Consider the following 21,760-nt stretch of genomic DNA (forward strand, 5'->3'; position numbering starts at 1 on the left):
AGGAAAATTAAGGTTGATCAATAATAAACACAATATGCAAAGCACTGTGGAGAAGTTTACACTACCACTGCCTGTGACATACTGAAGTCTGATAACTAGTATTTTTACCTCCAAATAAGTCAGTCCAGTGGTTTACACAAGCACTATACTTCACTGTGGAAAAAAAAATGAACTCTAGTAGTATCTGAACAACTCCTTCCCTGCTTCTCTCAACCCCAAGACAGGAGTACTTCCTTATCCTGTGACGATATGTCACCACTGTGGTGAAATGCTTACCACCTCTGGGATACACAGTTCAACACAGAAGTGTTCAAGTACACTCCTATAGGATACTGCATGGAAAACACTAGTTCAGCTACGGAACAAGACACTCACTCCTACTTTCTGGGCAAAACAGAGCATTGCAATGTTACTGTTTAAACACAGGAAAAAAGGGAATGGGGAACACACAACAGTCTGCATTTGCACTGAGCCATTCTGAAACTGATTTTGCAAGTAAATAAGAAGGACAGAGGGAGGATGTAATTTTACAGTTGATAATAAATGCATGTGCTGTTCTGAAGTTGGGTTGTTGTAAAAGACATTATGGATTACTTAGCATCAGATTTCATAAATGGAGCTGGATTTCTTGAAGATCCTTATGTTAACATTGGTTAACACATTAAATACATTTTTTTGTCATTTTCTATAGCCAAAAAATCAGTATTCAATTGAGACAAATATCCTTAAAAGACCTCCTAGAAAATTCTGGTGCATGGTGAGTTGATCTAAGCTAAGCAGGCTACAAGTAGAGTTGTATACGAATACATTCTGGAGGAATCTTATTCATGACATTCCCTTCATACATGTTCATTGTTGTCTAAAATCCATGTATAAAAAAAACTTCTTAATTTTCTCTCTTTTTTTTTTTTTTTTTTTGAAGGAAAACTAGCCCTTTCCATTGCCATTAACAACTGTAGTTTATTTGCTGGTCTAATCATGACAACATAGTTAAGACAAAATCTAAAGGAATGTATATTTGTAAACCATCTTGTTTTGCTTAATTTCTTATCAACCTTTGAATGATACATATGTACTGGAGGACTTGAACAACTACAGCATACTATGTTATCTTTTGCCTGTTGTCTTTTCACTGTAAGTGGCTGTGTTTCAGAAACACTTACTAAATGTCTGCATATTTAATCCTACCTTAGTTTCTAACATTAAAGCAGAATATTTGTAAATACATTCTATTCAATGGTATTTTATTACACATACACTGTATCCCCATGACCTAGTCTTCCACCATCTCCACAACCCCAAGAGAAAACCTCTCCAGTTGCTGCCAAGGCAAGATAGTGGTGACCATCTGAATGTGCTGCAATCTTCACAATATTTCTAGAAGCAAGACTCTGCACCAGTTGTGGTCCCTGTAAATTAGTTAGAAACAATGTACAAAGAAAAGTTACTTATGTTGCTCAGAGTGTCGAAAAAACTTAGACAACTTGATAATTAGATTTTTCCCCAATAAGGCCTTACTTCCAAGTTGTCCATTCCAGCATTAAATTAATGAAACCGGAGAACCAGGCCAGAAGTTCAAATCCAATATTTGGGCTTGGTGAAAGGCAGAGGATGCTCTGGAGCTCTCATTTTGTCCCATCCTTATAATGCATGTAATATATATTAAACTGGCTTTTGTCTGATCATTTCAGATAGTCTTAGCTGCATATTTTTCTGGTTTAGTATAATTTTGTTTAGGGAATTAATGCTTAGGCACCAGTAGTCAAAACATCCATTAGCTTAAATGCACTTTATGCTAAGCAATTGCCATGTTATATGGAAAAAACAGCAAAGCAATATCGCTGGAAAAGAAAGCGGGCACTGTTCATGAGGCTGGATTGTTGTGAGCACCATAACAAATATTTATAACGTAGGAGAAATTCTTAACATGGCAAACAAAGGTGATAAACCATTGCTGCTAAGGGTTCAAAACCAAGGATTTTAAGATTAGCAGCATCATAATATCTCCACTACACATCTGAATTATTAGAAAGAACAACCTCATAGCAGCATATTTTATAGAAAACGGTATGCTTAGTATGGATGTAAAAATCACCTACCAGTGTGTCACTGTTGTATGCCTGCGTGTAAACTCGTCCATTTCTGGATAAGATTAAAAAACGTTTCTCTGCACAGGCAATTTGCATAACTCCAAAATTGGCAAGTCCTTCACACTGAATTGGACCACTCACATTAGCATAATATTTCCATCCTATTAAACCCCAGCCGATGACTTCTTGCAGAGATCCCTGTAAGGCAACAAATCTAAGTAAGAATTTACAGTTCACTACACAACTTAATTAAAACGCAATCACCAGTATATTTTTTTCTAATAATTATGCTGCTTCAACAATACTTCAATCAATCAGTATGCACAGTAGCTGTAAAGGTAAGACGTCAATGAACCTTACCTATTAAGTTATTAAAAATAGTTTCACACACATCACGATCTCATAGGAAGATACCATAGGTGGGTGAGGTACTATCTTTTATTGGACCAACCTCTGTTGGTGAGAGAAACAAGTTTACAAGCTACATTGAGCTGTTCTTCAGGTCTGGGAATGGTACTCCCAAGTGTCACAGCTAAATACAAGGTCGAACAGATACTGCGAAATACAAGAATATGTGCTATCTGTTCGACCTTGTATTTAGCTGTGACACTCAGAGTACCTTTCCCAGACCTGAAGAGCAGTTGTATAGCTCGAAAGCTTGTCTCTCATCAATGGAAGTTGGTCCAATAAAAGATATTACCTCATCCACCTTGTGTCTCTAATATCCTGTGACCGACATGGCTACAACACTGCTTACAGAATATACCATAAGTATTTATAGCAAGTATGTAGAGATCTTTCAACCAGTGAAGTTATAAAAAATTTGAGGGTTTCTTTAAATTCCTACTATATCAGAGCACTCTGACTTAAACATTTAAGAAATTTGGTCTTGACCGTTTACTTTGATGGGCACTAGGAATAGTACATTTATAGGGCAGGATCAGCCATCGGTTTTGGAGAATGACTTGTTTGTCATTCTGTAGAAATCTCTGGCAGATGCATAGACCAGTAACAATGGCTCCAGAATAAGCCACATTCCGATAACCTCGGCGATACTAGGAGGACGGGATAAGAAAAAGGGAACAGAAGACTAAGATCCCAGGGCTCAAAAAGTAGCTTGGAAAACAAAAATAAAGAGTATAAGAAGTTTCTCCTCATTCCACTGAAAGTATTAAACTCTTTGGTACAGTCCGTATACGTTTATATCCACTATAGGAGATCATTCAGATATTACTCCTGAACTGCTTATACAACTTTGGATTCTTTTAAATTGAATTACAGAAATTCTAAAAAAAAGTTCTAACTATAAAGAGATTTCAATCTTAAATTATACCTTAACTCCCTGATCAGATACCTTGTTTGGCCAAACATGAGGAAAAGAGGCAGGGAGGTTAAATACTCAGACTATTATAATCAGACAGCTATGCATTGTGGAAATTCACTTTAGACACACACTATGAAAATATTTTAAAACCAATAGTTACACTTCTGAGTACTGTCAGCTAAGTAAACTGATGATTTATTAAAATCATTGAATTGTTTTTCTTGGATAGTTTAAAGAGTAAACTAATTTTCCATCTACAAACAATCATTTTATCTGAGAGTATATGAGATTACCTTATGAGATGTAGGAGAGCTACACTGTGGAGGCATACATGGAGTGGCCAGGCGATCTAAGTGGGCCATGATCACAACTGCCGTTTGTCGTAGATCAATTGCTAGCTCGTTGTCCTGTGGTAAAGTCAGATACCTCAGAAAACTCTCATTGGGACTCAGGGAGTAGGACAGCATCTAAGCAAGCAAAGAAAAGCATTTAAACATATAAGGAAGTTTATATGGGGGGAGGGATAGCTCAGTGGTTTGAGCAATGGCTTGCTAAACCCAGGGTGTGAGTTCAATCCTTGAGGGGGCCATTTAGGGATCTGGGGCAAAAATTGGGGATTGGTCCTGCTTTGAGCAGGGGGTTGGATTAGATGATCTCCTGAGGTCCCTTCCAACCCTGATATTCTATGAAGTTAAAAACAGGAAAATATTCAGAGTACTTTTTACACGCCCCATACGTTCTTTTCCCTTATTTCTCTAGATACAGATATGGCATATTTTGTGGATACTCAGCATCTGTAATTCCTATAGAAATTAATAAGGGACTCAGCATCTGTATATACTATTCCTTCCTCATGCAAGCAATAGTTTAAATTATATATATACACACACTGAGAAATACATTGTTAAATTATGTTGATTACCACTGAGTAAGCCACTATTTCAGTAACAGAAATTGATGTTACCTTTGTATCAATTGTGCTACTCTGTACTTCACAATAAAATTTAAGAATGCAATGATGTTTCAATCAAACTCATGGGAAAAGTTAAATGTTCAAGAAAATTAATCCATAGAGTTGTAGTACCACATAAAAACTATTTCTACAACAAAATCTAAAATGCAATATTTATTTCAACATACTACAAACTTCTAATCTGCCATCCAGAAAATGCAAAATGTACATACTGTTATAGAACAGTTGTATATGTATCTTGATGTACAAGTTACTACTACAAAAGTGGAGTTACAAACTTTAGAAGAGTAACAATGAGTGTGTATACTTGACTGCTAAGCAACATTACACAAATAATTGGATACTGGGTAGAATGTACCTGATAAATAAACCAAACACATATACCTGAATCTCATCCTCGGCGTTAGGTATGTCTTTATTACAGATTATGCTCTGAAACCTTTGCAGCAAAGGTAGAAGGGGTGCACTTGTTCCTTGTGCAGATCGCTCATTATCTGTTTCCCTTGTTCCATTTTCCCAGAGTTGAAGTAGCAACATAACAGCAGACAACATTTGGCTGAAAGAGTAAGTTTACCATCCCTGTTGTAAGCACTCCTACAGAAGTTCTACATTAAATCAAATTTTAGAAGATGTGCATGTTTAGTAGTATAAATCCTGGATTTTTTATTCAAATAAAACATAGTGAAAACAGATTCTGCAACATAACACATAAATTGAAAGTTGCATGAAAATATTTTTTGGAGTTAAGGGCGTATGTGAGGGTATTGGGCAGAGTCTACTCAAAGCTAGCTCACCTAAAAGTTTTGCTTAGTTTAGGGACCCCCTCCCAACAAAAGGGTCAAAGTGAAGTACAGTTTTTGAAATTTTGGGGTGGAGTTTTGTTTTTGTTTTTGTTTTTTTAGTTCTGGTGCGTGTGCAAGTTTTATCTTTGATTATTCAGTATTATTTGGTTATAGACTAAATGTATCCTTCGCTGATATAAATCAGCACAGCTCCACTGGCTTCAATGGAACTATACCACTTATACCAGATGAAGATCTGGACCAAATGTCCACAAAAAAGTATTTCAGGATAGTTTTAATGTACCTTCACCTCCTTTCTTGCAAAGTTTTAAGCTACATAGGAATTGCTATTTTGGCTCAGAACAGTGATCCATCTTTGACCACAGACAGATCATGATGATTCACAGAAATATGAAAGAAGTCTTCTAGCAGAAAATTATCTAATATAGACTTCCCACTAAAATATGTTTCTTTCTAATCCCCATCAGTTAAATTGTCTTAGACCCTGAAGCATGAGTGCTTAGTATTCCCTAATTTTCTATCTATATTTCACCCTTCATGATAGGAAATTATGATTAAATCCTGGCTCCACTGACATCAATGGGAGTTTGCCATTGACTTCACTTCTAATCATTAAGGAGAGAGCCCATAGGTGTTGCATCAAAATGTTAACACTGAACTAATGCAAACTAAACCCCAAGAATTGCTCAGAACATTTTAATAGGCACTCTTGTTTGAAAGCAGAAAAGTGCATCATTTCTCACCTTAGTGTGCCCCTCTGCACTGCCAGCTCTAACAATATAGCAAGTGCCAAGTGCTGGTCTTGTAATGGAATGTTTGCTGGCCCTTTGGAACTTGGAGCTCCATGTACATCACTATTTAAAAAACAAAAATATTTGAAGATGCAGAAATTAATGTTTGCAGCATTAACACATTACATGAAGTTTACAAAGAAACCACTGGGAAAAAACAAAACATATCTGCCCAACTCCAATGTCTATAAGGTGCTAGAGGACGTCAAAATTTATAGGAAGACTAAGCTTTTGGGGCAGAAAAATATCTAGAAAAACACGTTGAAGATGAAGCATAAAGAATTGACTCTTTTGGGAGAGGTGCTGAGGTTTGTTTTTAAAATAAATAACTATCCTCAACTACGATGCTTTTCAGCTGTGCTGATAATGGTGCCTGTTTCAATCCACATTATCTGTGTGTTCCATTTTTGGAAAGTAGCGAACAGCAAAGACCAAAAACATCTGTTTCAGGTTACCTAATTACTATGGTTCCTTTGACAACAAGAGACCCAAAAGCCATACTGGCACATACAGCATCCAGAAGCATCCTTAGGTCCACTTCCTCTTGAGTATTGCGCAAGTCTTGGACTTAACACTTCTACTGGTGATGGACTTTGCTCCTTCACCATTTGAAAAGCCTTAAAGCAAGAAGAACTGCTTATGTTGCATTTTGAATCATATATTCACAAAGCAATTTTACAAGTGATTGCTTATTGGATGCCATGTTTAGAAACATCTTCTACAGAGGCACAGGGTCTCCACCAATCACCTGCTATTTCCCGTATCCAGAGCCATCCCTTGGATAGGATGAATAAGGGCAACTGCTCCAGATCCCGCGCTTTGGGGGAAATCCCACAGGACTATGTGATTGACCAGCGCAGTCGGTCCCGGAAGAGACAAATCTGTCACTTCCACCCCGGGCCCCACAACTCCCTAGGGACAGCCCTGCCTGTATCCAACCTTATATCCTGTCCAGCACTCTTTGCCGTTTTCAGAGTTACTATTGCCATATCTATCAAAAACTTCGATTGAAGAATTAGCTTTTCAAATCCTTTGAGGACCTGCCTCAAATACTCATCAGCCAATTCATCCAATGTGTGGAATGTGTCATCATTTGTATGATGGCCTTGGCATCCCATATATACACTGGAGGTTCTTTGTTGCATGCTCTTAGCTCATGGATTCTTTTAGATTGAGATTCCAGCTGATGCCCTCATTCAGTTTTGTCTGTTCTTCTCATTGTTCCATCAGCATGGAAGAGGGACACAGGCAGCACACGTCTTATTGGGTGACTAAGAACAGTTGACATTGAATCATCAAATGCACCTCTCACAAGTTGCTTCATTTGCTCTTCATAAACATTGCTCTTTTCAGCAGGGACTTCTGTACACCTGACATTACATGTAGTCCAACAGATACATTGATGAGCACCTCTGCATGAGATTCAGGGTCAAATGCATTTGTCATATTGCTGATGACATGGTTGGTAAGAGCTGCAATGTGTTCTTCATCCCTCTTCAGTGCATAAGCTAAGTCTTGTTTGTGAACTTACTCTTCACTACTTCTTGGCAGGCTACTTCTTTAAGCTATAAGCTTTTCCATATTCATAATACGCTGTGTATTCTCATTTCTAACACTAATGCTGACCTGTGCATAAAAGTGTCACTGAATTAAAAAGCCAGTTTCTAGAACATTTTAAAGGCTAATACTGCATACATAGGCAATTTACAAATTAAAACCTTCCATCAGGCAAACTACATGCTGCATTGTAAGTACAAAAAAATTACAAACTGAGAAGCATATTAGGAACTCATGTACATTTAGATCTATTCACTATGCAGTGTAACCTATGGGCCTGCAATCTACTGCTACTGGTTCACAACCTTTAGTGAGACTTATCTGCTCAGCAAATGTCAATTGCTAATATAGAAAATTATTATAATCTCTTGAGAAATACTTTGATAATTAAGAATATCTTCTTTTCCCTTTAGGCTGCTTTTCCTGGTGAGGGTCGCGGCGGCAGCGTGGAGAGTAGGGAGGACCAGACCCCCTTTTCCTCCGCAACAGGTTCCAGCTCCTCCTGGGGATTCCCCAAGCCAGCCAGGAAATAGAATCCCTCCAGCATGTCCTGGGTCAGCCTCGCGGCCTCTGCCAAATGGGATGTGCCCAGTAGAATAGTGATGTGAAAACATTTCACATTAGTATACTGCAAAGTGTTGATATTCACCATTTTTGTCACATGCTAAACAGCTTCATTTCTGGGGAAAAACATGCCCATGCAAAACCAGTAAAAATCTTTTAATACATTGTCATTTGGTAGCTTTGACCAATAACCACCACATTAAGGTGTTGAAATTAATTTCAACAGTAAAAACTGTAGTCGCAGTCATGTTGCGGTATTTCTGGAATGGTGCAAAAATAATACTCTCATTTTGGGTACCATTGTTTCACCTCACCCACAGCTTTATAGAACCACTTGACGGTGCCACATCATACCTCTTCTAAACATACATAAAATAAGCTTTCAGATTATACATTATTATACATCAGATTATACATAAGAACATAAGAATGGCCATACTGAGTCAGGCCAAAGGTCCATGAAGTCCAGTATCCTGTCCTCTGACAGTGGCCAATGGCAGGTGCCCCAAAGGGAATGAACAGAACAGGTAATCATCAAGTGATCCATCCCGTCGCTCATTCCCAGCTTCTGGCAAACAGAGGCTAGGGACACCATTCCTACCCATCCTGGCTAATAGCCATTGATGGACCTACTCTCCATGAATCTATCTAGCTCCATTTTGAACCCCGTTATAGTACTGGCTTTCACAACACCCTCTGGTAAGGAGTTCCAGAGGATGACAGTGCTTCGCGTGAAAAAATACTTTCTTGTGTTTGTTTTAAACCTGCTACCTATTAATTTAATTTGGTGGCCCCTTGTTCTTGTATTATGAGAATGAGTAAATAGCACTTCCTTATTTACTTTCTCTATACTAATCATGATTTTATAGACTTCTATCATATCCCCCCTTAGTCGCCTCTTTTCCAAGATGAAAAATCCCAGTCTTATTAATCTCTCCTCATATGGAAGCCGTTTTATACCCTAATCATTTTTGTTGCCCTTTTCTGAACCTTTTCCAAGTCCAATACATCTTTTTTGAGATGGGGAGACCACATCTGCATGCAGTTTTCTAGGTGTGGGCGTACCATGGATTTATATCGAGGCAATATATTTTGTTGTCTTATTATCTATCCCTTTCTTGATGATTCCCAACATTGTTTGCTTTTTTGACTGTTGCTGCACACTGAGTGGATGATTTCAGAGAACTATCCACAATGACTCCAAGATCTCTTTCTTGAGTGGTAAGAGCTAATTTAGACCCCATCATTGTATATGTATGATGTGGCTGCGTGTATGGTAGATACATTCAACTCCAAAAATATGGCCCTTTTCGGAGATCAGCCACACACCTACTGTGTGGATCCCAGGATCCCAGTCCTGAGCGATATAGTTGTGTTGGCAAAAGTTTTTAGTCCATGTCTGTAGTATTAGTTTTGCATTAACATTGCTTCCCCACTTCCAGTTTGCATCCTAATTGTATAGAAAATTTTGATCATGAGTGTTCATTTGAATATGCATTCAAGTGCAATTTAAACTAAATATTTTTGTACAAATTTAAACTAAAAAGGACAATGTATTGTTCAGTATGCAATTCTCATTCACTTTTACATAACATCTTATTAAAGATTATATATATATATATATATATATGCCAAGTCTGGACATTAAAAATAACCCATTTAAGTTACCTAAGCACAGTACATCTGAGCAATTTTCTTTGAATTATGCAAAACAAGCTCATTTCAAGATAGCGATGGTTGGGGAACCTCTAGAGCAGTGGTTCCCAAACTGGGATTTGCGAACCCCTGGGGGTTCGCACAATGTTACAGGGGGTTCGCCAGAAAAATTTCCTTAATGGCGGCCAGAGGACCCCAGACATGGGAGGCAGCAGGTGTGACCGGGTTGCGGAGCAGACAGCCCGAGTCCCATGGAGCGCTGAGTGGGCAGCCAAGCCCTGGTCAGCGTGGGGCCGACAGCCTGAGCCCATTGCGCATGCGCACACAGTGTCTGTCAGTCTCCGATTTGCTTGATGCCAGGGTTTCAGAAAAGGAAACTACTCTATGGACTGCTCAATTTACCAAAAACTATTTTTATCAGTTGTTAAAAATTCAGACTCACCTTTCAATGCAGTTCAAAACAAACAAACAAACCAACCAAAAAAACCACTTACCCAGTCACAACAGACCTTAGGAATTTAGTAGCTCTCTCCACAACTTCCAACCACACAGATGATACAGTCCCTTCATCAAAAAGTGATGCTTCTGGTAGTGCTCGTAGTGCATCAAGAGATTCTTGTAACAATTCACTGCAAAGGTCTGCATCCTCACCTACCAGCCAAGATAACATATCAGTTACCTTACAGTATGTACTAGATAGCTAACTAAGGGTACATCAGTATTTTCTCAAAATCATTCTAAGTGTGAACTTTAGAAAAAGCAATTACAAACTGCCAAAACTGGTAAGTGTATAATCCATAATATCTATACCTATCTATCTATACCTATCTATCTATATCCACACACACACACATACACACACACACACTAATTTTCATAGAATAATTTTGACTGGAACTTTAAGGAGTTGTAGCTAACCATCAAAGCACCCCACAACACAGGAGGACTAATTATTCCTAAATCATAGCCAACAATAGGAGTCTCCTCAGTTTCCCTGCCAGCCTGCCCCAATATTTTTATTCCAGACACACAGTTTTAGTATTCAACTTTCATTTATCGCCTGCACCCTAAAAACAGTTACTTTTAAAGTAATTCAAAACCCCATTTAATCAAGCTGAGTAAAGATTATGTCCAGGCTAGTGGGCTGCATATGGGTTCGGAGCCACTGGCTCCTTCTCTGGAGATGGACAGAGAGGCAAAAAGAGCAGAAGGATATCACTACCCCTTTTTGAGAGAAAGGAGGGATCAAAGCAGTTACTCTTCCTGTTAATCAGAGAGGATGACAGCCCTTAAAGGGGTCTTGTATTTGTCAGATGGAGGAATTTTGTTCTTATTTCTGGGATGAACAGAGCCCATAACATACTAACTAGAGCACTGAAATTCCTACCGAGAAGGAGCTAGCGAAGGAGAGCTCTGAATTAAATTTGTGGGGATAAAACCCTGTATGTATTAACTGCAGCAACTGCATGTGGAGAAAGTGTCAGAACTAATTTATTGAAGGTGGTGTGGATATAGCAACACACATGAAACAGATACGACTTGGGAGGGCAGAATGGCACTGGTACTTTTCATCCGTCTTTCAGATTTTAGTCCTCAAAAAATGAGGTCATTGACTAATAAGACTCAATAAGTCTAGCTGGTTTTATAACATCTTCTTCCTATCTATAGACTGATCCATCCTCCTGCAGTCCCTTCCACCAGATATTTCTTCATCTTTCCATCATAGGTCTAGCTTTTCTAACTCTTACACTAAGTGAAGCTTCTACACTCAGGAAAAAAAAAAGTCAGTCATCAATATTTATTCTGGTCAATTTAAATCTGTTGCTTCATCATTTCCATGAACAGCTGGAAAAAGTTCAGAAGTTAGAATCATCAGAATCAAAATCAGTAGAGTAAATGAATATGACAAACAGTATGTGGTTGGTGTTCAAGGACAGGCCATTCTCCCCAAAGCTTTGGGCTTTATACAAAAGATTAGCTATGCCTGATCAGTATATTACTGGTCACAGACCTTGATCAAATTACTTTGCATTATTGGGGGCGGGGGGGGGGGGGGAAATTAGTCCAACCACCATGTCCCTTTTTGGAACAAAACGACAAAATTCAGTTGCTTCAACGCTTTATTTCAAGGAACAGCAGAGAGAATATAAGAGAAAAGAAATAGTTTTGTTAAAGTTAAGACTACTTCAAATTGTGGGATTTTGTTGTGTTGAACAAACTCCTTTTCAACCTTACTTTGCAGTTCTATTCTGAAAAGTGGCACAGTCAGTGTACATCAACTCAGTGGTTTCCATTTCAAATCTGCTGCTTCCCAAGAAGCCTTCTTCCTGCCCCCCAAATTGTCAATCAAACTCACCCTAGAAGCTGAAGTCAAGATTTTTCTTTCCAGACCCATATATCACCAACAGTAAATATGACCTGAGGTGTATTATAGGTGTAACTGAATTGTACATCACTGTGTACCTCAAAGCAAATAGTCTGCCATTAATTTAACAATTCCGTGGGCTGCACAAACCAGAAAAGTACCCAATTCACTCTCATAGTTTTGTTTCTTAAATGTTAATAGGGAGCAAACATTTTTTTACATAAGGGGGAAGGACTGTCAGAAACACAAATAGCTATAACATGTGTAACTCACATTGAAACTCAACAGGAGTTAAGACTGACATTTGTGCTTTTGACAGTCTTCCCCTAAAGATATGGCTTAATTCAAACTCGGAACTGATGTGTACAAAGAGATACCATTTTGTTTTACCTTAACCACATTCTAATGTTGCTAGTACAATATTTATCTGAGTTTACATTTGTGAAAACTGGCAATTATATCCTATCAGGTTACTTTAAGTCATAGGGCAAGTAAAGTTCTACAAGACTGTTCCCAACAGAGACTCCTGTCAGCCAGAGGTATTTTTACTTCCTGGTAGGGCACCAAGTTTCACATTCATATTTCTTTGCAATTTTTCCCTTTAAGAATAAATGCTAGGTTTTTTTTAAAACTTGCCTGCCACTTCCCTACCCTTCCCCCTCTCACCCGAATCACCCAAATTTAGCAATCTGGGGCTTAATATATTAGAGATAGTGCTGGTAGCACCACCCATTAAAGTTGCAAGTCCCTACTTTCTGTGATTGCTTCTCTAGGCTGCTGCAGGCTGTGCCAAGTATGGACCCAACTAATGGAACCAAAAGCAGAGAGACTCTCCCTTCTGTGTTCTAAATGTCCCACTGTTGTGAACAGGCAAGGTGGAGGAGGCAGCTGCCTGATTCAAATGCAGAAGGTACAAGGTTCGGACCTTGGAGGAACAGGGATAAATTGGAACAAGGAACTTGGGGAGAGGCTTGAAGATTGGCAGAGGGCTAGAGAGAAAAACTGGAACTGGAATCGGAGGGAACTGCTATTAGGAGTATGGGAGGTGGGAAGACAGACTGGATGAGGAGCCAGGAGTGGGAGGCTGGGACAGGAAACTAATGGGGTGGGTGAAGGGAAGACAGATCTGACAAAGAGCTTGGAGACGGGGGGGGAGAACTAAGACTGGTGGGAAGAGAGGCTGGGAGAAGTACATGGAGTACTGTGAGATTGGACAAGGAGCCTGGGAAGGGAGTTGGAGACTGGAGAATGTTGGCAGAGGAAAGGAGAGACACAGAATGGATGAGGAGCTGGGAGTGGGTGGGCAAGGAGACTGGCAACAGCAAGAAGGAGACTAGGACTGGGTAGGGAAGGATACTGGCACCGAGTTGAGAAACCAGAGTACAACAAATTGGGAGAAGGAGCTGAGGTGGGAAAGAGACACACCTGGTTGGAGGGATTGGGGCAGAAGAGTGCACTCACTAGAGAACACCCCCTCCAAAGCTTGGAATGGAATCCCAAATTCTTGAGTCTCATCATTTCTTGGCTGTCAGCAAACATCTTTGAAACTCAAGGGAAAAGTGTCATCCTCTAGTGGTCTACATAGCAGTATTAGGCTATCATCCTCTATCAGTTACCCTGTGAGCTCAAGGGGTGTGAGCGGTGAACCTAAAAGTTGCAATGCTGATGATGAAAAACCATGTGTGTCAATATAATGCCACAGGATGGCATTTTTTTCCAGTTTGCCTTCTTTAAAAATCCTAGAACATTACACAAAAATATATTAGAAATATACTTATGGTTGCAAAAGAAAATGTCAGAATTAAGTGACGGTGCAACCTTAATTCAGCCTCCTTGTCCCTATGCCGTTTGGTACAGTCTTTAAGTACATGATTACATGCTGTTTTTTCCATAGAAATGCAACCTCTTTCAGTGCACAGAATGGACCTGTTCTGGAGATTAATCAGGGTTGTACAGTAAAAGAGGCTGTTGTCTGTTGGACCTCTGCTTCATTTGTTGCAGAGATTAGAAAGTGTGTAGTGAATAAGGCAAAGGACTGCAAGAAGGAAAAGAATGGTTTATTATTAAGGCAGTTGAATGCTGCCCTGGAGAACTGGATTCTCTCTCTTCCTCTGCCACAGAATTCTGTGGGATGCTGGACAAGTCACTTAAACCATAATTATTAATTGGGTGTTCCTCATTTTCTGAGTGCTGACGTGAGACCCTGGAGCTTGATTTGCAGAAGTGCTGAGCACTCATAATTGTAACTGAATTAAATGGGATCTACCCCTTGCACATATGAAGTGCTGCATAATGCTAATTATTCTGAAAAATCAGGTCCTAGATGTCTCAAATAGGGCACCCAACATTAATGGATACTTTTTACCTTAATCTCTCTCTGACTCAGCTTTGTGACCTTAAGAATGTCCTTTTAAACCTAGTTTGTGAATGTAATTATACAAAATAATGTAAACATAAGATTGCAAAATGGACTTTACCTGACCTCCAAGCTCTGCGAAGGAATGCAAATGCAAATGAAAGTGCTGCTCTGGATCCCACTCGTGCAAGTCCTTCTACACCTTTGCCTACAGGTCTGGGACTAAGACAAGAAAATTTAAAAATTAAAAATCCTTTCTTGGAGGGAGGGAGGGAAGGAGGGAGGGAGAGAGTTAATGCTCTTTAAATGTTAACAGCCAAGATTCGTTTCCATTGTCCAAAAAGATCAACCCCATCCACCAAGAACCTTGGTTTAAAGTAAGTCAGAAGCTAGACTGATATCATGTGTGTTGCCTGTTCCTAAATCTTACCACTACTGTTGAGAAGAAAGCTCTAGTTTTAGGCCTCCTTACAGAAAACTGAGGCTAAAAAAGTGGTACTTGTTCAGTTTTGTGAGCAATGTAAAGTAAGTGTTAACCAAACCAGTGAGAAGACTCTAGTCATGTGAAACTGTCATTATCCTGAAGACTCTCTCAGAGCTGGTATGCTCTATGACAAAACATCTTTCAAAAAAAATTTAGCTTAGGCTCCAAATGTGGGCTCTTATTATCAAGGTGATTTCCAAAAGCCACGATGAATACAAATATTGAAGTGTTTTTGTTCTTTTTATAAAAAATCAGAAGCTCAACATTACTGTACTTGTGCAAGAGAACTACAAGCTGAAATTGATACAATAAGTGCAAGTGACTAGGGTTATTATCCCAGTGAATTCAATAAAGGTAACAGCATAAATGATGACAAGTAAGTAAAAATTGTATATGTTCATTTTTAAATCCTTAAAGCATTACAGATTAAAATATTTTAATGTGTTAAATATTCCTTTAGTGATTTTGTAATTCTATTGTGACAAAGCTCTGTCCTTGTCTACGTGGGTCCCGCGTTTCCTGGCGGATTTCGCTAGCCTCAGAGGCTCACTGTGACCCTCCACGTAACCTCTCTCTCTCTCTAGAGACAAGGGTCACAGATGAGCCATTTTCATCATAAGCCAGCAAGGGAGGGGAGGAGAAGCTATCCCCCCTTGCACAGTCTCTGTTGTCTCCCAGTCTCAGTGAGTAATCGGGGGGAGTGCAAAGGGAGGAGCCCGAGCCCACCTCTACTCCAGGCTCCAGCCCAGGGACCCTAGTAGTATCAGCTACAGTAGCTGACCCTTTAGAAACATGACATGTACAATTCCCTGGGCTACTTTCCCCACAGCAGCCCCCACTTCCTCAAGCTCCACTTCACCCTTACCTCAGGGCCACCTTCCTTGTGCCTGATAAGGTGTGTATTGCTCAGTCTCTCCAACAGCGCAACTTCCTCTCACAGCTCCTGACATTCGTACCCACCTGACTAATTGGGAGCCTTTTAACTAGTTTCATTGGCTTCAAGTGTCCCAATCAACCGAGCCTTCTCCTTGCCTTCTGGAAAGTTCTTAATTGGCCCCACATATCTTAATTGACCTTGAGCAGCTGCCATTTCACTTATCCTGGTACCAGGGATTTGTTTAGCCTGGAGCGAATATATCTCCCACTACTTTTCTATAGCCATCTGGCCTTGCCCCGTCACACGGTATACCAAATCATATTTTTCTGCCAAGTGGATGGTGTTGTATTTATAGCCTGCTTCAATCTATCTTCCAAACAGTTTTCATTTTCTTGCAAACCCAGCTGTAACTTTTGTCTCACACTTTTAATACCAGGATTCATAAATATTTTGACATGACTGTTCACACTTTAAGAATGCCACTGAAAGACAGCTATTAAAATAAGCTTTCTACAACAGCACGTGCTTTTGAATGGTCCTCCTGCAGTCACGTTCAGGACTGTAGCTATGATGTTGCATCTGGGATATCTTCTGTCCACCAATGTATTCAACCTGGCTTTGATACACCTTGGTTAATCTGTGCCCAGCAGCTCTCTCTCCTAGGAATTCTCTCCCACCAATTATTGATGCTAAGCGCTAACAGTTTTGTTATCTCCTTTCCAATTAACTTTTATGATGAGGGTCATATTAACGCCACTTTTATTTGCAAGTTCAATAATGGACTGCAGAAGGAGGTGGCATCATTTAATTTTTCTTAATAGCATTCACTAAATGTGAACACATTTCTGCTAACCTTTTATTTTTTTATCTGTGAAATCACATTAAAATAAATAAGTTTCACCTTCTACCTGCAGAATGAGCAACCTCCACCCACCCCACTGTGTCTCTTAGAAAGAATGACAATCTTGTCCTTCCTTTTAGTTGCACATCAGGGATTTGGACTACTTCGGCTTGCTGCCCCAATTAAAAAAAAAGTTAAATTTTTTATACTCAAATTTCAACAATGTGATTTTAAAAAAAAAAAAAAAAAGGGATGGTCTATTTAAGTCATGTCTGAGGCCAAAAGATTTCTTCAAGGAATAGAAACAGCCAGACATTGGCGCATCATCATTGCCAGATGACTCGTAAGTAAACTTTCCTTTAAATACATTCTTGCAGAGAAGTATAGAAATTTATCAGACAAATAAAGGCTTTCCGCACTAACAAAGGAATTTCAACTTGAGTTGCCTCACACTCATCAAATACAGCATGCCCCTTCCCTCCACTGACACCTTTCCTGTGAACAAGAATTAGCAAGTTTATTTACAGCAGGTAAGTAACTGGTGTATTTCTTGTTCGGTTATTGTTTTCTTTGCCGTATCTGCACCTACTCCCTTTTAACATTTTTTGCCCGTATCAAGATAATGCATGACAAGGAAGACTATTTTTCAGCACTGTTTAAAGTGTGTCCTGTGCCATATGCATGCAAGTTTATTCTAACACAGCTACTAATGTCATTCCAGTCATATGATCTCCCTTGACATAAATTCTGAAACTGGCCTGACCACAGCTAGCTAGAATGACACACAAGAAACACCTTGGTGAATACAGTATTACAGCTTAGAGGAAGTTTCCGTCATAGGAACATGGTGTAATGCAAGCACAGGGAGATATTTAAGTGTCAACCAAGGACCAAAGCCACTGCCTCAGAGATACATACAATAGATCTGGCGCTTGTATTAAATCCAGAAGAAAAAAGAAACCAGTGCTAAGGTCTCTCATTAGTGAAGTCACAAAAAGATGACTAACATTTGTTTTAAATTGATCCAGCACCAGAGCAACCCGCTTGTCCCGATCACATTACCTTTTCTTGTCCGCAGCAGGCAGAGGAATACTACTGCTTTTCCACTTAACCTTGACATTCTCCTGAAGAACAGTTCTGTTCAATGCAATGAAATATCGTTCCAGGACAACTAGCCTCTGTTTCAGCCGCAGAGCAGAAAGAGTTGTCGTGGCAGTTTGTGTGGCTAGAACTTGCTGTTCCTTCACCAGCACATACAGGCACTCTTTCAACTCATTCACATCTAAAAGAAACATGGCAGAAAAGTATTACTACGGTGAGATAGCAAGATGAACACAACATATAACCGAGTTCACAAATATGAAAACAGGTAAACTGAACAATATGAGGCGACCAGGCATTCTAAATCACAAAGGTTAGTAAGACAAAGATGACTATTTTTCAGTTTGCAATTTAAAAAAAAAAAAAAAAAAACACACCAGCATCCTTTAAAGTGTGTCCTGTGCCCTATGCAAGTATATTCTAATAATATACTACTACTGTCATTACAGCTAAATCTGACTTTACTCCATAAAACTCACTTGTCTTCTTACATAAGGGTCAGGCATGTGCTAAATACTCAAAGTAATCACACACTGCACATAATAGATATGTAGAATAGCAAAGATAAGGTTATTATGGAAAAACTATTTCCTTACTTGTGTGAATAATTCTGAATCTTAATAGTTCATTAATGTAGTCTTAATATGTGGTATAAAGTATTTAAGCATTCTAAATAAACCACTTACACAGCAAATTTCTACCACCTAGCAGACCGTACTCTTACGTGCAGCCAACAGCCTTATATAAGATCTGTTGCTTACATTTTATGTGCTGATATACATTATGTTTCTTAATATTTATAAAGCAACTCTCAGAAGCTCCAGGATCACTGCCAAGGACTGCTGAGCTTACAAAACAAGAAGTGTTTAGAAATTAAAGCGCATCTTGAGAACACTGCCAAACAAAACATGTTTTGAGACTGAACATGTGCTACACTGTATCACTCACAAAGGGTAGCTGTCCAAACAAAAAAGACAAGGTCAATAGTTCAAGGAGCTCACAATCTAATGACAATAGAGTAGGGGAAAAGACCACGCACACTGTAAATATAATTATGTACATGTTTAATTCCTATGGCAAATTTCAGGAAAGGTTTATAAAAAGTTTCTTAGCAGGCTTCCCTTCTATCAACTGTCTGATCACTAAAGGCCATCTCATGCTGCTTTTCACTAAATTACAGCACCCTTAATATTCTCCAGCCTAGCCAGTTACCCAGCTCCTAGTAACAAAAGTATTTTGCTTTAACAAATTTATGAGTATTTAAATCCAGATTATGGCACAGAACTTCTCACTCACAGTGCAATAGTGTTGTGAACAACAGTGCTAACAGAACTACATCTGTAGTTTGAAGAACCCCATTTCACAAAACATTCATAAGAATGTAAGAATGGCCATACTGGGTCAGACCAAAGGTCCATTTAGCCCAGTACCATATCTTCCGACAATAGATAATGCCAGATGGCCCAGAGGGAATGAACAGAACGGGTAATCATCAAGTGATCCATCCCGTCACCCATTCCCAGCTTCTGGCAAATAGAGGATAGGGACACCATCCCTGCCCATCCTGACTAATAGCCATTGATGGACCTATCCTGAAGGAACATATCTAGTTTTTTGTTTTTTTGTTTTTTTTTTAACCCTGTTATAGTCTTGGCCCCCATAACATCCTCTGGCAAAGAGTTCCACTGTACATTGTGTGAAGAAATACCTTTTGTTTGTTTTAAATCTGCTGCCTATTAATTTAGTGACCCCTAGATCTTGTTATGAGAAGTAAATAACACTTCCTTATTTAACTTTCTCCACACCAGTCATGATTTTATAGACCTCTATCATATCCCCCCTTAGTCATCTCTTTTCCAAGCTGAGAAGTCCCAGTCTTATTAATCTCTCCTCATATGGAAGCTGTTCCATACCCCTAATCATTTTTATTGCTCTTTTCTGATCCTTTTCCCATTTCCAATATACATCTAGCACACCCCTCACATTACAGTCATAACAGTTACATGAGACTCATTCAGTATAATCTCCCTCTAAATTCAGGTCTTTGCAATACAGTATATTTTATGTATTGCCTCTTTTTTGTGAGTTGTCTTTGCACACACAGCACCAAATTCAAATGATCATTTCTGCAGCCATATCACATTGCAAATTCATGTCTAATTTGCTGTCAGCTATCACCCCATCCTCATTTTCAGCAATATTGTGAAGTGAGATGCACTGAGACTGTGCGCCAGGCTACTTACTGATGTAACCATAGCACCCCAACCTTTATTTTGTAAACAAAAACAAAGAGGGAACATCTTGTGGTGCATGGCCTTCTGTATTTCAGAGTATCATAGCAGAACTTCTTGTTTGAGATTGGCATGAGCTTTACTTGCTGCCTCCTGTAAACAATTTGAAGAGGTAAAATCAGTTTTCTCCTTGCCCTCCCCAACAGAAAATCCTATCAGCTTCCAAAGGCCAACTCGGAGATGCAATGAATTAAAAATAGCCATCCAATAACCCTTCTGCATTTTACTAAGATGATTTTATTAACTGTGGCCTTTTTGACAGCTGATTTAAATATGCAGATTTAATCATGCCCTGACCTAACTCTCCCTGCTAGGTTTTCCCATATACTTTTAGCTCCAACCCACCTACCCTTCCTTTAATGGTCATGGAAGAAGAATAAAGCACATGCTCAAAGGAGATCTGGTTGTGATACAACATGGAAGGGAACTCATTTAGATTTCCTCGTAAGCATCAGTAAATAACTCCTACATTTGGTCAAATCCCTTTATTCTTTCAATCTAAGTGTTAAGCACTTCTGAAGCCTGTCCCCTCTGCCATCTACTTAGGAACAGCCACTACTGTATGATTCTTGACCCAGGATCTATATAACTATGGCATCTGGTGCCAGACTCAGCAGGTCTACAGAGTAATATTCAATTAATAGGTCATTCATAACTCCTAACAATGGACAAAAATTAAATAAAATAAATTGGGGCAGCCCTTAAAGCAACTTCCAAGAGCAAAAAATAGATACAAGTTGTCAAGGGAAAAAAAATATTTCTATTCCAAATGATGCACAAAAACAATGGAAGTATATACAGTGATAAATTCATGGAAATGACTACAGAGGAGAGCTGGAGATCACTTCCGTTCCCCCAGCACCAGGAGGAAGACCAGATCCCACCACAAGCAGCATCACGGGGGCAGTTTCTCTTAAAATAAAAAAAAAAAAAAAAAAAACCACCACCACCACCACCACCACCCTCCTAAAATTTAAGGCTTTTACAAAACCAAATTCAACCCCCAGTAGCCTTTACTGCAGTTAGCACTCTAAATCTGGAATACTGCGTGACTACTCAAGCTTTGACTGAATGTGCAACTATGGTAGGAAGAGCAGTGCTACTCTCAAAGCTGCCCATTGTGTACACATAGGCTATTGTTACTACAATGGCAACTGTTAGTCCAAATGTTAAAGCACCACACAGAGGGTATAACCTATATGCATTAAAAAAAAAAAAAAAAAAAAAATCAGATACTGAGATATTTTGGTAACAGCCAGCAACTGTTGGGCAGAAACTGTTACCAGTCTAGGTTTTAAGTATCGTGAAGGTTCTATTCTATTTTATTTTATGTAAAGTTAACTTAAAGGCACTTGACCTCACTGTGATTCAAGATCTTTAAAGTGAATCCATATGAATTAGAACAAACATTTTATTTCTTCCCCATGATACTATACTTCCATAGCCTCATAAGGCTTCAATTTTGTGGAAGCCTTCTACAGAAAAATTCACCTTTAGACAGAGATTATACATGAAGTATTTCAGTCCAACAGTTTTGAAAGCAATGAAAACTGAGGCAAAGACTGGAATAACAATTTAGGCTGCTAATGGTAGCTGTAATGTCATTCTGGTAGAGACTGCAGGAAGTTCAGAGACCTTAGAACTGAGGGGAAACAGTGATTATCTCTGTTTTAATAAGAGCATCATT

General features: G+C 39.1%; 1 protein-coding gene across 6 annotated transcripts in view; it reads right to left on the reverse strand.

Moving 5' to 3' along the window:
* HERC2 (HECT and RLD domain containing E3 ubiquitin protein ligase 2) overlaps positions 1 to 21,760 on the reverse strand; it is a 216,607-nt gene that overhangs the window by 145,185 nt on the left and 49,662 nt on the right. For 4 of the 6 annotated variants that reach the window (XR_006274540.1, XM_038384283.2, XM_043493153.1 and 1 more), the window contains exons 5-12: positions 17,744 to 17,963; positions 14,601 to 14,701; positions 10,253 to 10,409; positions 5,934 to 6,044; positions 4,772 to 4,943; positions 3,708 to 3,881; positions 2,100 to 2,288; positions 1,258 to 1,409 (exon numbers count right to left, since the gene is read on the reverse strand). Coding sequence is in view for 5 of the 6 variants with exons in the window: in XM_038384283.2 (XP_038240211.1) it covers positions 1,258 to 1,409; positions 2,100 to 2,288; positions 3,708 to 3,881; positions 4,772 to 4,943; positions 5,934 to 6,044; positions 10,253 to 10,409; positions 14,601 to 14,701; positions 17,744 to 17,963 (1,276 nt within the window). In the remaining variant the exon portion in view is untranslated. The remainder of the gene's footprint in view (positions 1 to 1,257; positions 1,410 to 2,099; positions 2,289 to 3,707; positions 3,882 to 4,771; positions 4,944 to 5,933; positions 6,045 to 10,252; positions 10,410 to 14,600; positions 14,702 to 17,743; positions 17,964 to 21,760) is intronic. The other 2 variants (XM_038384377.2, XM_043493233.1) reach the window with 1 other exon arrangement.

The sequence above is a fragment of the Dermochelys coriacea genome, chromosome 1, assembly GCF_009764565.3.
Source record: "Dermochelys coriacea isolate rDerCor1 chromosome 1, rDerCor1.pri.v4, whole genome shotgun sequence".
Lineage (NCBI taxonomy): Eukaryota > Metazoa > Chordata > Testudines > Dermochelyidae > Dermochelys > Dermochelys coriacea.